The sequence below is a fragment of the Ascaphus truei genome, chromosome 15 (assembly GCF_040206685.1).
Source record: "Ascaphus truei isolate aAscTru1 chromosome 15, aAscTru1.hap1, whole genome shotgun sequence".
Lineage (NCBI taxonomy): Eukaryota > Metazoa > Chordata > Amphibia > Anura > Ascaphidae > Ascaphus > Ascaphus truei.
Window position 1 is genome coordinate 4874030 of NC_134497.1, and position 15199 is coordinate 4889228.

At 54.1% G+C, this 15199-nt stretch overlaps 1 protein-coding gene across 1 annotated transcript in view; it reads right to left on the reverse strand.

Moving 5' to 3' along the window:
* LOC142466950 (piezo-type mechanosensitive ion channel component 2-like) overlaps positions 1 to 15199 on the reverse strand; it is a 94540-nt gene that overhangs the window by 14883 nt on the left and 64458 nt on the right. The window contains exons 31-36 of the mRNA XM_075572604.1: positions 14369 to 14437; positions 14118 to 14284; positions 7386 to 7582; positions 5844 to 5978; positions 4072 to 4275; positions 856 to 1114 (exon numbers count right to left, since the gene is read on the reverse strand). Of these exons, the coding sequence (XP_075428719.1) occupies positions 856 to 1114; positions 4072 to 4275; positions 5844 to 5978; positions 7386 to 7582; positions 14118 to 14284; positions 14369 to 14437 (1031 nt within the window). The remainder of the gene's footprint in view (positions 1 to 855; positions 1115 to 4071; positions 4276 to 5843; positions 5979 to 7385; positions 7583 to 14117; positions 14285 to 14368; positions 14438 to 15199) is intronic.

The window sequence follows — 15199 nt, forward strand, 5'->3', positions numbered from 1 at the left end:
AGGAGAGCAGAGAGAGAGAGAAAGAGTGAGAGAAAGGAGAGCAGAGAGAGAGTGAGAGAAAGGAGAGCAGAGAGAGAGAGAGAGAGAGAGAGAGAGAGAGAGAGAGAGAGAGAGAGAGAGAGAAAGAGGAGAGCAGAGAGAGAGGAGAGCAGAGAGAGAGAGAAAGAGTGAGAGAAAGGAGAGCAGAGAGAGAGTGAGAGAAAGGAGAGCAGAGAGAGAGAGAGAGAGAGAGAGAGAGAGAGAGAGAGAGAGAGAGAGAGAGAGAGAGAGAGAGAGAGAGAGAGAGAGAGAGAGAGAAAGGAGAGCAGAGAGAGAGAGAGAGTGAAAGGAGAGAGAGAGAGAAAGGAGAGCAGAGAGAGAGAGAAAGGAGAGCAGAGAGAGAGAGAGAGAAAGGAGAGCAGAGAGAGAGAGAGAGAGAAAGGAGAGCAGAGAGAGAGAAAGGAGACCAGAGAGAGAGAGAGGCAGAAACCAGAACAGGGGAAGAGTCTGGAAGACAAAAACGATAACAGAGGAGAGGGAGAACAGAACCAGAGAGAACCAGAGAGAGCAGAGCGAGACAAGGTCAGAAAAGAGAGAATGTCACAGTAAAATGTCTGAAATGAAGTGCTTTCCCCAAAACAGGCACATTTTGTCCAATAAAATCATGAATTAGTTAATGCAAAGAAGCAACGAGCCGGGGAACGGCCTATGGCCCCTATTTACCAAGCTGTGCTATTCTTTAAGACGCCTACCCGCACAGCTTGGGAACTATGGCCACTTACACCCTATCCAAGTGAAAGAGTTAGAAGCCCAGAAGGTGTCTCGTGGCTTAGCATTACTTAGTCAATATGGCCCTATAACCAGCCCACCACCAACCTCCGTATAAATGATCGCAGTCATCCAGAAGCGCTTAGTGGGCCTCGGAACCGACAGCATGGCCCAGAGGAAGATTAAGATGGGCAGAATCAGGGAGAGGATGGAGGCCGAAACCATCTGGTTGAGAATGATTACAAAGTAGCACAGCATCTCTGACTTGGACACCACGGTGTTGTACAAGGCGAAGCCGAGACGCAGGGGGCGCGGGAGGCTCTGGTAGAACTTCTCCGACTGATCCAGCTCCTCATCCTGGTACATTCTGAGACGGAGGAGAGAAGGGAACACAGAGAAATGCACACATATTGTATTGTATTGTATTGTATGTCTTTATTTATATAGCGCCATTAATGTACATAGCGCGTCACAGTAGTAATACACGTGGTAATCAAATAAATAACAGATAATATAAATAACAGATCATGGGAATAAGTGCTTCAGACATAAAAGTAACATTAAGGAAGAGGAGTCCCTGCCCCGAGGAGCTTACAGTCTAATTGGTAGGTAGGGAGAACGTACAGAGACAGTAGGAGGGAGTTCTGGTAAGTGCGTCTGCAGGGGGCCAAGCATTATGTGCCATGTGTTCAGAATAGCCACAGTGCTATTCGTATGCTTCTTTAAGCAAGTGTGTCTTAAGGTGGGTCTTAAAGGTGGATAGAGAGGGTGCTAGTCGGGTACTGAGGGGAAGGGCATTCCAGAGGTGAGGGGCAGTCAGTGAAAAAGGTTTAAGGCGGGAGAGGGCTTTAGATACAAAGGGGGTAGAAAGAAGACATCCTTGAGAAGAACGCAAGAGTCTGGATGGTGCATAACGAGAAATTAGGGCTGAGATGTAAGGAGGGGCAGAAGAGTGTAAAGCTTTAAAAGTGAGGAGAAGAATGGAGTGTGAGATGCGGGATTTGATCGGAAGCCAGGAGAGGGATTTCAGCAGGGGAGACGCTGAGACAGATCTAGGAAAGAGTAGAGTGATTCTGGCAGCAGCGTTTAGGATAGATTGTAGGGGAGACAGGTGAGAGGCAGGAAGGCCGGACAGCAGGAGGTTACAGTAATCAAGACGGGAGAGAATGAGGGCCTGAGTCAGAGTTTTAGCAGTTGAGTAACAGAGGAAAGGGCGTATCTTTGTTATATTGTGGAGGAAAAAGCGACAGGTTTTAGAAATGTTCTGAATGTGAGGGGCAAATGTGAGAGAGGAGTCGAGTGTGACCCCTAGGCAGCGTGCTTGGGCTACTGGGTGAATGATCGTAGTTCCAACAGTAATGTGGAAGGAGGTAGTAGGGCCAGGTTTGGGACGAAGTATGAGGAGCTCTGTTTTAGCTTTATATAGAGCCCACAGTGTACTCTGCGCTTTACAAGAGACAATACAGTACAGGGAATTATAGTGTAATAAGTGCAACAAACAAGGTCAGGCAATAGGGCAGGAAATCCCTGCCCCAGAGAGTTTACAATCTAAGTGGTATGATGGGAGACTTACAGAGACAGCAGGTGAGGGAATAAGTGCCGTAGATGGCAGTGCTTGGCTAGAATGGTTGGTAGCAGTGACTGTGGGTGTGGGACAGTAGCCATGAGTGCAGGCTGTTGGGGTGCTTCTTTTAAGGGGAGAGGTTTTAGGGTTTGTCTTAAAGGTCAGGAGAGAGGGTGCTTGGAGTATACTGAGTGTGAGGGTGTCCCACAGGTAAGGGGCAGAGCGCATGAGAGAGAGAGAGTGTGTGTGTGTGTGAAAGGGATGGAGAGGAGACAGGTATGGGCAGAGCGCATGAGAGAGAGAGTGTGTGTGTGAAAGTAATGGAGAGGAGACAGGTATGGGCAGAGCGCATGAGAGAGAGAGAGAGAGTGTGTGTGTGTGTGTGAAAGGGATGGAGAGGAGACAGGTATGGACAGAGCGCATGAGAGAGAGAGAGTGTGTGTGTGTGTGAAAGGGATGGAGAGGAGACAGGTATGGGCAGAGCGCATGAGAGAGAGAGAGAGAGAGAGAGTGTGTGTGTGCGAAAGGGATGGAGAGGAGACAGGTATTGGCAGAGCGCATGAGAGAGAGAGTGTGTGTGTGAAAGGGATGGAGAGGAGACAGGTATGGGCAGAGCGCATGAGAGAGAGAGAGAGTGTGTGTGTGAAAGGGATAGAGAGGAGACAGGTATGGGCAGAGCGCATGAGAGAGAGAGTGTGTGTGAAAGGGATGGAGAGGAGACAGGTATGGGCAGAGCGCATGAGAGAGAGAGAGTGTGTGTGTGTGAAAGGGATGGAGAGGAGACAGGTATGGGCAGAGCGCAGAGGCATAACGAGAGATCGGAGCTGATATTTAGGGAGGAGCAGGTGAGGGGAGAGCATCGAAGGTAAGGAGGACAACTTTGTAGGTGATCTGAAACTTGATGGGAAGCCAGGAGAGGGATTAAGGAGAAGACGAGCAGAGACTGTTTTGGGATATCTGGGAGTTTGTGCACCCTGGGAGAAGGTGCGCTGCAAGTCAGCGGGAGGGTAGTACATACATAGCACAGCTCTCCAGCAGACGCGGTAGTAAAGGGGGATATACAATAAAATAATAACACTTTGTATGTGTAAACATTAAATAAAACTCTACGATCAAATAGAGTCTACAGAGCTATGGCAGAGAAGGGGTTAAAAAAAAAACACAAATAGGCACTTGCTGGGTTAGGTCATCCTTTTTTACCATTCATTTCTATGTTCCTATTTACCCATATTTTCCAGAGAAATGAATATGACCCTTTGTATAGAAATGATGGATTCCTGTAAAGAGACGCAGCGCATATATACTGCTACCCCATTACCGGACCCCGAGCATCGGGACCACGGGCTGTGTACCGAAGACTTCAGGGGCACAGAAACAAATATATTATTTCATTAATGCCGGAATCCGTGGATGATTTAGCTCAAAGCTCAGGACCATCGTCCACATCAGGGGTGGTCAACTTCAGTCCTCAAGAGCCACCAACAGGCCAGGTAGGGATATCCCTGCTTCAGCACAGGTGGCTCAATCAGTGGCTCAGTCAACTGCGCCACTGATTGAGCCACCTGTGCTGAAGCAGGGATATTCTTAAAACCTGACTTGTTGGTGGCCCTTGCTGTCGGGAGTTGGCCACCCGTGGTCTAAATAAATAAATCCTGATGGAGTCCCCACATAAGATTGAAACATTGTCTCCCATGGTCTCCCCCCTCCCTCTCTTCCTTCTTCGCCCCCAGAGTACCCCCCTGATATCACATCCCCCCTACCTGTTGAGTAGGAGCTCACTGGCAGTTAGCAAGACGGGGACCTCTTCCAGCGGCCTGCAGAACTCCTCCAGCCGCCGGGAGACGTCCTCCGATTCCGAGAGCTCCCGGTTCCCCACGGCAATCACGGTGCTGTAGGAAGGTGGGATGTCCGTCGTTTCGCCGTCCCCTTCATAGCCGGCTTCCTCCTCCTCATCACCCGGCTCACTGCAGGAGGGCAGGTGCAGGGATACGGTCTCATTAGCAATGGGCTCATTAAAGAGCACAAACTCGTTAGGGTGAGTAAAATAAAGTGCCCACAGCCTCCCACTGTACTGTGCACAGCACACAAACACCACTTGTGAGCACGATACATCGTTACATCGTTACATCGTTACATCGTTACATAGTTACATAGTTACATAGTTACATCGTTACATCGTTACATAGTAGCATAGTAACATAGTTATATAGTAGCATAGTTACATAGTTATTTAGTTGCATAGTAACATAGTTATATAGTAGCATAGTTACATAGTTATTTAGTTGCCTAGTAACATAGTAACATAGTTATATAGTAGCATAGTTACATAGTTGCAAAGTAACATAGTTATATAGTAGCATAGTTACATAGTTATTTAGTTGCATAGTAACATAGTTATATAGTAGCATAGTTACATAGTTATTTAGTTGCATAGTAACATAGTAACATAGTTACATAGTTATATAGTAGCATAGTTGCAAAGTAACATAGTTATATAGTAGCATAGTTACATAGTTATTTAGTAGCATAGTAACATAGTAACATAGTTACATAGTAGATGAGGTTGAAAAAAGACGTACGTCCATCAAGTTAAACCTGTGCTAGATTTAGACGGCAGATACTTTATCCTATATCTATACCTACTTATTGATCCTGAGGAATAAATGACGGCTTTTCAAAGCTCCCGCGTCCTGCTGGCCAATAGGAAGTTGTGACGCCATCCTGCCCGGCTTCCTATTGGCCCGCATGGCTGGGGGCTTTAAACTCCACAAGACACCGGCACCCCCTACGGAGCTCTGTATCTCGGGACGCAGGGGGTCCCCGGAGCTGCAATTAATGGGGTTCAGCTCTGGAGACCCCCTGCTTGAATCCAGGGTAAAAACAAAAGGCCATTGGATTGCTCCTTTAAAGCTGCAGACTGAGCAATATCCTACATGGGATTTATTAATAAATCAGTTCTGTGCTATGAGAAAATACTTGTAGCATTTTTTTTCTAAACAACTCTGAATTACATTTTTAATGCATTATAATGTAACAAGCATTTTTTGTTTCTATAGCAACCATTTACAAAATCACATCCCCCTCCTCTTCTGAAACAGACTCTTGCACACCCCTTTTTGAGCCCTGTCCTCTCTCCAGCAGTGCACCAATTGTATCTAGTGACTGCCTGGTCACATGATCTTCCCCACAGAACTTTGCATCTTTGGTCCTCTTCTGCTGCACTGACAGCCATTTAGTGAACCCCCGAGTCGAATCTTTGACGATCGATCACAGGAGAACGGATCGATCAGCAACTTAGCTAATTACTTATCATTGTGCGGATTGTATTGATGCAAATATTAAAGGGAAAAATAATAATACAAAAATTATAAACCGCAGCTTGGACTGCTGCTTTAACATGCTAGCCTTTGAAGTAGGAGATGCCTGTTGAATTGAAATGCCAGCTCCGTACTAGCCCTCTGTGTGTGTTTGTGCGGTGTTATATCCAGGAGTTACGTGATAATGCCAGGTTACACCACACTCAGGAAAGTACCTGAAATTCAAACTCTCCGCAGACGTGCAGTCAAACGCTTGCATGCGCTGGGGCCTCGGGGGTCTCGGGGGTCTCGGGCTTTCTGCAGGAGGCTCAGGTTCTTCATAAGACAGGACCATATCTTCCGTGGCACAGCTGTCAATCCATAGAAACGCAGAACGTGACGGCAGGTAAGAAGCACGCGGCCCCCCCAATGCGTGACCTCCCTTACTGTATAAGCCCCGGCCCCCCCTCTGCTGGGAGACTGCTCCACGAATCTACCCCCTTTTCCATGAAGAAGAGCCTTCTCCCGCCGCCTACCTCCTGCAGCGTCAGAGCGCGGCCTCTTGTTCTAACGCTCCTCTCTCTGAAACGCGTTTCCCTCCTGTGCTTTCTGAAACTCTTTATGTATTTGAAAGTTTCAAATCATATTCCCCCCTCTCTCTTTCTCCTCTCTCGCCTCCCCCCTCTCCCCCCTCTCCCCCCTCTTCCCCCTCTCCCCCCTCTCCTCTCTCTCTCTCTCTCTCTCTCTCTCTCTCTCTCTCTCTCTCTCTCTCTCTCTCTCTCCTCTCTGTCCCCCCCCCCTCTCTCTCTCTCTCCTCTCTGTCCCCCCTCTCTCTATCTCCCCTCTCTCTCCTTGTGAGCGCATTCATGTCTCAGACTGGTCTGCAACCCTGCCCTTCCCCATTATCTCTTAGCATGCAATGCTTCCACTGCAGCCGGGGATTCTGGGAAATGGCATGCAGATGAGCACAGTGCTTCTCAACAGGGCTCTGTCTCTCTCGCTCGCTCAGTCTGTCTCGCTCAGTCTGTCTCTCTCTGCCTGTCTCTCTCTCTCAGTCTGTCTCTCTCAGTCTTTCTCTCTCTGCCTGTCTCTCTCTGCCTGTCTCTCTCTGCCTGTCTCGCTCAGTCTGTCTCTCTCTCAGTCTGTCTCTCTCAGTCTGTCTCTCTCTGCCTGTCTCTCTCTGCCTGGGGGGGCGTGGCGGAGGAGTGACGGGGGCGCGGCCATGACGTCACCTGGCAGGTTCGCCCTCATTGGCTGAACCGCCGGGGGGCGTGCCTAATCGCTCGACGCGAGTCCTGCTCTCAATTCTAAGGCCTTGCCCCCGCTGCCTACTACAGCGTCCGCTGTAGCAGCGTCGTATGTGAGATGCACAACTACAACACCCCAGGTTATCACAGGGCAGAAAGTCCAGCATGGAGCAGCCCGAGGTTGGGTGCCACTAATATGCCACGGTCACAGTAACAGAACACCCGGCTGTCACTATGTGACTGAGGAGTCTTCCTGTAGTTAGGTGGCACCAACATTCATAAGTACAGCTCACCTGGACAGGAGGCTCACCTGGACAGGAGGCTCACCTGGACCGGAGGCTCACCTGGACCGGAGGCTCACCTGGACAGGAGGCTCACCTGGACCGGAGGCTCACCTGGACAGGAGGCTCACCTGGACCGGAGGCTCACCTGGACCGGAGGCTCACCTGGACATGAGGCTCACCTGGACCGGAGGCTCACCTGGACCGGAGGCTCACCTGGACCGGAGGCTCACCTGGACCGGAGGCTCACCTGGACAGGAGGCTGTCCTGAGACTGCTGGGACTCCTTGCTGTGAACCTTCCAGATCTCTAGCCTCTTGCACTGGGCCATCTCCTCCCCCGCAGACTCCGCAGGCTCCTCATACCCCTCGCTGGTTAAAGTCTGCGTCCGTGACAGCTGCTTGGCTCTGTAATACTCGTTGATGCTCTCCTGCGAGGCCTCCTTTCCCTGCAAGCACACGCAAAACGCTCTCTGCTTAGAACATACATAATACACCAGGACTGATATCTCAAGTCAGATATGAGCCCACACAATGTTAAAGCAGCAAGCCCCCCTGCTCTTTACTTATGTATCTGTAACCCCCCCTGGAAAGAACGCCTGAGATTGATGGACAGGCTCTTGAGCCAATGACTGAGAACCCAAAGAAAGGTTCATGTCATTGGGTATCAGGAGGGGAGAAGCGTTTGGGAATCCCGGGCTGAGCGCGGGGAAGAAGGAGATACCGAGACTAATAGGCTGGCGGAGCCTGTCCCGAGGGCGGCGGACGCCAAGATCAGCACGCGAGCCGGACCATCCCAATTGGGAGCGGACACGGAGAGGACCGCTAAGGTACACACCAAGGTGTGCACGAAATGCAACCAGGTAAATATACCTCCCTACGAGTGTTAAGAGTGGGCGGCGTGGGGAGCGCCGTGGGGAGCGCCGTGGGAAGCGGCGTGGGGAGCGCCGTGGGGAGCGCCGTGGGGAGCGCCGTGTTCATGAGTAATTACGAGTATGTAGAGTGTGTGGGATGGGTCCCCGTGCCTGGGGATGTGAGTGTGTGATGTGTCCCTGTGCCTGGGGATGTGAGTGAGTGGGATGTGTCCCTGTGCCTGGGGATGTGAGTGTGGGATGGGCCCCCGTGCCTGGGGATGTGGGTGTGTGGGATGGGTCCCCGTGCCTGGGGATGTGAGTGTGTGATGTGTCCCTGTGCCTGGGGATGTGAGTGAGTGGGATGTGTCCCTGTGCCTGGGGATGTGAGTGTGTGTGATGTGTCCCAATGCCTGGGGATGTGAGTGTGTGGGATGTGTCCCTGTGCCTGGGGATGTGAGTGTGTGATGTGTCCCTGTGCCTGGGGATGTGAGTGTGTGATGTGTCCCTGTGCCTGGGGACATGAGTGTGTGGGGTCCCTGTGCCAGGGGATGTGAGTGTGTGATGTGTCCCAGTGCCTGGGGATGTGAGTGTGTGGGATGGGTCCCAGTGCCTGGGGATGTGAGTGTGTGTGATGTGTCCCAGTGCCTGGGGATGTGAGTGTGTGTGATGTGTCCCAATGCCTGGGGATGTGAGTGTGTGGGATGTGTCCCTGTGCCTGGGGATGTGAGTGTGTGTGATGTGTCCCTGTGCCTGGGGATGTGAGTGTGTGATGTGTCCCTGTGCCTGGGGACATGAGTGTGTGGGGTCCCTGTGCCAGGGGATGTGAGTGTGTGATGTGTCCCAGTGCCTGGGGATGTGAGTGTGTGGGATGGGTCCCAGTGCCAGGGGATGTGAGTGTGTGATGTGTCCCAGTGCCTGGGGATGTGAGTGTGTGGGATGGGTCCCAGTGCCAGGGGATGTGAGTGTGTGATGTGTCCCCGTGCCTGGGGATGTGAGTGTGTGGGATGTGTCCCCGTGCCTGGGGATGTGAGTGTGGGATGTGTCCCTGTGCCTGGGGATGTGAGTGTGGGATGTGTCCCTGTGCCTGGGGATGTGAGTGTGGGATGTGTCCCTGTGCCTGGGGATGTGAGTGTGTGATGTGTCCCAGTGCCTGGGGACGTGAGTGTGTGTGATGTGTCCCAGTGCCTGGGGATGTGAGTGTGTGTGATGTGTCCCTGTGCCTGGGGATGTGAGTGTGTGATGTGTCCCTGTGCCTGGGGACATGAGTGTGTGGGGTCCCTGTGCCAGGGGATGTGAGTGTGTGATGTGTCCCAGTGCCTGGGGATGTGAGTGTGTGTGATGTGTCCCTGTGCCTGGGGATGTGAGTGAGTGGGATGGGTCCCTGTGCCTGGGGATGTGAGTGTGTGATGTGTCCCTGTGCCTGGGGATGTGAGTGTGTGGGATGTGTCCCCGTGCCTGGGGATGTGAGTGTGTGTGATGTGTCCCTGTGCCTGGGGATGTGAGTGTGTGATGTGTCCCTGTGCCTGGGGATGTGAGTGTGTGGGATGTGTCCCTGTGCCTGGGGATGTGAGTGTGTGGGATGTGTCCCTGTGCCTGGGGATGTGAGTGAGTGGGATGTGTCCCTGTGCCTGGGGATGTGAGTGTGTGATGTGTCCCCGTGCCTGGGGATGTGAGTGTGTGGGATGTGTCCCCGTGCCTGGGGATGTGAGTGTGTGATGTGTCCCCGTGCCTGGGGATGTGAGTGAGTGGGATGTGTCCCTGTGCCTGGGGATGTGAGTGTGTGGGATGTGTCCCTGTGCCTGGGGATGTGAGTGTGTGGGATGTGTCCCTGTGCCAGGGGATGTGAGTGTGGGATGTGTCCCTGTGCCTGGGGATGTGAGTGTGGGATGTGTCCTTGTGCCTGGGGATGTGAGTGGGATGTGTCCCTGTGCCTGGGGATGTGAGTGAGTGGGATGTGTCCCTGTGCCTGGGGATGTGAGTGTGTGTGGGGTCCCTGTGCCTGGGGATGTGAGTGTGTGTGGGGTCCCTGTGCCCGGGGATGTGAGTGTGTGGGATGTGTCCCCGTGCCTGGGGATGTGAGTGTGTGTGATGTGTCCCTGTGCCTGGGGATGTGAGTGTGTGGGATGTGTCCCTGTGCCTGGGGATGTGAGTGTGTGTGATGTGTCCCAGTGCCTGGGGATGTGAGTGTGTGGGATGTGTCCCTGTGCCTGGGGATGTGAGTGCGTGTGATGGGTACCAGTGCCTGGGGATGTGAGTGGGATGTGTCCCTGTGCCTGGGGATGTGAGTGTGTGGGATGTGTCCCTGTGCCTGGGGATGTGAGTGTGTGTGATGTGTCCCAGTGCCCGGGGATGTGAGTGTGTGATGTGTCCCCGTGCCTGGGGATGTGAGTGTGTGTGATGGGTACCAGTGCCTGGGGATGTGAGTGGGATGTGTCCCTGTGCCTGGGGATGTGAGTGTGTGGGATGTGTCCCTGTGCCTGGGGATGTGAGTGCGTGTGATGTGTCCCAGTGCCCGGGGATGTGAGTGTGTGGGATGTGTCCCTGTGCCTGGGGATGTGAGTGTGTGGGATGTGTCCCAGTGCCTGGGGATGTGAGTGGGATGTGTCCCTGTGCCTGGGGATGTGAGTGTGTGTGATGTGTCCCAATGCCTGGGGATGTGAGTGTGTGGGATGTGTCCCTGTGCCTGGGGATGTGAGTGGGATGTGTCCCTGTGCCTGGGGATGTGAGTGTGTGGGATGTGTCCCTGTGCCAGGGGATGTGAGTGTGGGATGTGTCCCTGTGCCTGGGGATGTGAGTGTGGGATGTGTCCTTGTGCCTGGGGATGTGAGTGGGATGTGTCCCTGTGCCTGGGGATGTGAGTGTGTGGGATGTGTCCCTGTGCCTGGGGATGTGAGTGAGTGGGATGTGTCCCTGTGCCTGGGGATGTGAGTGTGTAATGTGTCCCTGTTCCTGGGGACGTGAGTGTGTGTGGGGTCCCTGTGCCTGGGGATGTGAGTGTGGGATGTGTCCCTGTGCCTGGGGATGTGAGTGTGTGGGATGTGTCCCTGTGCCTGGGGATGTGAGTGAGTGGGATGTGTCCCCGTGCCTGGGGATGTGAGTGTGTGTGATGGGTCCCAGTGCCTGGGGATGTGAGTGTGTGGGATGTGTCCCTGTGCCTGGGGATGTGAGTGAGTGGGATGTGTCCCAGTGCCTGGGGATGTGAGTGTGTGGGATGTGTCCCTGTGCCTGGGGATGTGAGTGAGTGGGATGTGTCCCTGTGCCTGGGGATGTGAGTGTGTGGGATGTGTCCCTGTGCCTGGGGATGTGAGTGAGTGGGATGTGTCCCTGTGCCTGGGGATGTGAGTGTGTGGGATGTGTCCCTGTGCCTGGGGATGTGAGTGTGTGATGTGTCCCTGTGCCTGGGGATGTGAGTGAGTGGGATGTGTCCCTGTGCCTGGGGATGTGAGTGTGTGATGTGTCCCAGTGCCTGGGGATGTGAGTGAGTGGGATGTGTCCCTGTGCCTGGGGATGTGAGTGTGTGGGATGTGTCCCCGTGCCTGGGGATGTGAGTGTGTGGGATGTGTCCCTGTGCCTGGGGATGTGAGTGTGGGATGTGTCCCTGTGCCTGGGGATGTGAGTGTGTGGGATGTGTCCCTGTGCCTGGGGATGTGAGTGTGTGGGATGTGTCCCTGTGCCTGGGGATGTGAGTGTGTGGGATGTGTCCCTGTGCCTGGGGATGTGAGTGTGTGGGATGTGTCCCTGTGCCTGGGGATGTGAGTGTGTGATGTGTCCCTGTGCCTGGGGATGTGAGTGAGTGGGATGTGTCCCTGTGCCTGGGGATGTGAGTGTGTGATGTGTCCCAGTGCCTGGGGATGTGAGTGAGTGGGATGTGTCCCTGTGCCTGGGGATGTGAGTGTGTGTGGGGTCCCTGTGCCTGGGGATGTGAGTGTGTGTGATGTGTCCCTGTGCCTGGGGATGTGAGTGTGTGGGATGTGTCCCCGTGCCTGGGGATGTGAGTGTGTGGGATGTGTCCCTGTGCCTGGGGATGTGAGTGTGGGATGTGTCCCTGTGCCTGGGGATGTGAGTGTGTGGGATGTGTCCCTGTGCCTGGGGATGTGAGTGTGGGATGTGTCCCCGTGCCTGGGGATGTGAGTGTGGGATGTGTCCCTGTGCCTGGGGATGTGAGTGTGGGATGTGTCCCAGTGCCCGGGGATGTGAGTGTGTGGGATGTGTCCCTGTGCCTGGGGATGTGAGTGTGGGATGTGTCCCTGTGCCTGGGGATGTGAGTGTGGGATGTGTCCCTGTGCCTGGGGATGTGAGTGTGGGATGTGTCCCAGTGCCCGGGGATGTGAGTGTGTGGGATGTGTCCCTGTGCCTGGGGATGTGAGTGAGTGGGATGTGTCCCTGTGCCTGGGGATGTGAGTGTGTGATGTGTCCCTGTGCCTGGGGACGTGAGTGTGTGATGTGTCCCTGTGCCTGGGGACGTGAGTGTGTGTGGGGTCCCTGTGCCTGGGGACGTGAGTGTGTGTGTGATGTGTCCCCGTGCCTGGGGATGTGAGTGTGTGTGTGATGTGTCCCAGTGCCTGGGGATGTGAGTGTGGGATGTGTCCCTGTGCCTGGGGATGTGAGTGTATGGGATGTGTCCCTGTGCCTGGGGATGTGAGTGTGTGTGATGTGTCCCTGTGCCTGGGGATGTGAGTGTGGGATGGGCCCCCGTGCCTGGGGATGTGAGTGTGTGGGATGTGTCCCTGTGCCTGGGAATGTGAGTGTGTGTGGGGTCCCCGTGCCTGGGGATGTGAGTGTGTGTGTGATGTGTCCCAGTGCCTGGGGATGTGAGTGTGGGATGTGTCCCTGTGCCTGGGGATGTGAGTGTGTGTGATGTGTCCCTGTGCCTGGGGATGTGAGTGTGTGTGATGTGTCCCTGTGCCTGGGGATGTGAGTGTGTGTGATGTGTCCCTGTGCCTGGGGATGTGAGTGTGTGATGTGTCCCTGTGCCTGGGGATGTGAGTGTGTGTGATGTGTCCCTGTGCCTGGGGATGTGAGTGTGTGTGATGTGTCCCTGTGCCTGGGGATGTGAGTGTGGGATGGGCCCCCGTGCCTGGGTATGTGAGTGTGTGGGATGTGTCCCAGTGCCTGGGGATGTGAGTGTGTGATGTGTCCCCGTGTCTGGGGATGTGAGTGTGGGATGGGTCCCTGTGCCTGGGGATGTGAGTGTGTGTGATGTGTCCCAGTGCCTGGGGATGTGAGTGTGTGGGATGTGTCCCCGTGCCTGGGGATGTGAGTGTGTGGGATGGGTCCCCGTGCCTGGGGATGTGAGTGTGTGATGTGTCCCCGTGCCTGGGGATGTGAGTGTGTGAGGTGTCCCCGTGCCTGGGGATGTGAGTGTGTGATGTGTCCCAGTGCCCGGGGATGTGAGTGTGTGTGATGTGTCCCCGTGCCTGGGGATGTGAGTGTGGGATGTGTCCCTGTGCCTGGGGATGTGAGTGTGTGTGATGTGTCCCCGTGCCTGGGGATGTGAGTGTGGGATGTGTCCCAGTGCCCGGGGATGTGAGTGTGTGTGATGTGTCCCCGTGCCTGGGGATGTGAGTGTGGGATGTGTCCCTGTGCCTGGGGATGTGAGTGTGTGTGATGTGTCCCCGTGCCTGGGAATGTGAGTGTGTGTGATGTGTCCCTGTGCCTGGGGATGTGAGTGTGTGATGTGTCCCGGTGCCTGGGGATGTGAGTGTGTGATGTGTCCCCGTGCCTGGGGATGTGAGTGTGTGAGGTGTCCCCGTGCCTGGGGACGTGAGTGTGTGAGGTGTCCCCGTGCCTGGGGAAGTGAGTGTGTGAGGTGTCCCCATGCCTGGGGACGTGAATAAAGACTAATAGTAATGTCTTAATCAGTCTAGGGAAATAAAGAGGGGTCCCATATCTGTAAGGAAAAGGTGCTGGAGATCAATTTCTACATGTTTGCCCCCAAAATATCCTTGGCTGCACTTCATAGGACAGCAGAATTAACTTGTCTGTTTGAGGACATTTGTACGTAATTATGGCAGAACGGGTTTTTTTTGTTGCTCTGGACACAGACTGAATAACCTCACTGACATATAAGGAGTTTCATACATTTCAAATCTCGGTGGGAGGGAAGGGGTGCGTGTGAATTTGGCAGTACCTTGTCAAGGTTCCTCCTCAACATACACCTCTCCATCCTCAGAACGGTTGCTATATCGAGGCTGTCCTTGCAGAAGGCATTCAGCGCCTCTGTGGTGTCGTCCGTCAGGGTTTGGAGGAAGACCCAGGAGAACGTGACAATGTTGATGAGTCTCTGGATGGTATTCTCTGTAGGAAACAGAGTGAGTGTGAGTTACAACAATACAGAGGCTTGAGGAGAGGTGGTTGGAAGACCCCATTTGAATGGCCCACCTGGTCCATCCGCATTGTCTTCTTTGCTTTCAGTCTCGCTTTGCTCTTCTGATAGGTCTTCTTGTATCCCTTAAAGTTTAGAAGAGAATAAACGGGGTGATAAATGAGGCCTTTCAAGAGCGCTTTTTGACTATCTTGTTAGTCCAGTGCCATCTTAAGGCATGTGACCCAGGGCCCCCTGACCTTCCAAGGACCCAACCTTCCAAGGACCCCAGACCTTCCAAGGGCCCCCGATCTTCCAAGGGACCGCAACCTTCCAAGGGTCCCCAACCTTCCAAGGACCCCCAACCTTCCAAGGGACTCCAACCTTCCAAGGGACCGCAACCTTCCAAGGGTCCCCAACCTTCCAAGGACCCCCAACCTTCCAAGGGCCCCCAACCTTCCAAGGGACTCCAACCTTCCAAGGGTCCCCAACCTTCTATGGGTCCCCAACCTTCTGAGGGCCCCCAACCTTCCAAGGGACTCCAAACTTCCAAGGACCCGCAACCTTCCAAGGGCCCCCAACCTTCCAAGGGACTCCAACCTTCTAAGGGTCCCCAACCTTCTACGGGTCCCCAACCTTCTACGGGTCCCCAACCTTCCGAGGACCCCCAACCTTCCAAGGGTCCCCAACCTTCCAAGGACCCCCAACCTTCCAAGGACCCCCAACCTTCCAACGGTCCCCAACCTTCTACGGGTCCCCAACCTTCCGAGGACCCCCAACCTTTCAAGGACCCCCAACCTTCCAAGGGTCCCCAACCTTCCAGGGGCCCCCAAACTTCCAAGGGCCCCTGACCTTCCAAGGGCCCCTGACCTTCCAAGGGCCCCCAACTTTCCAAGGTCACCCACAAA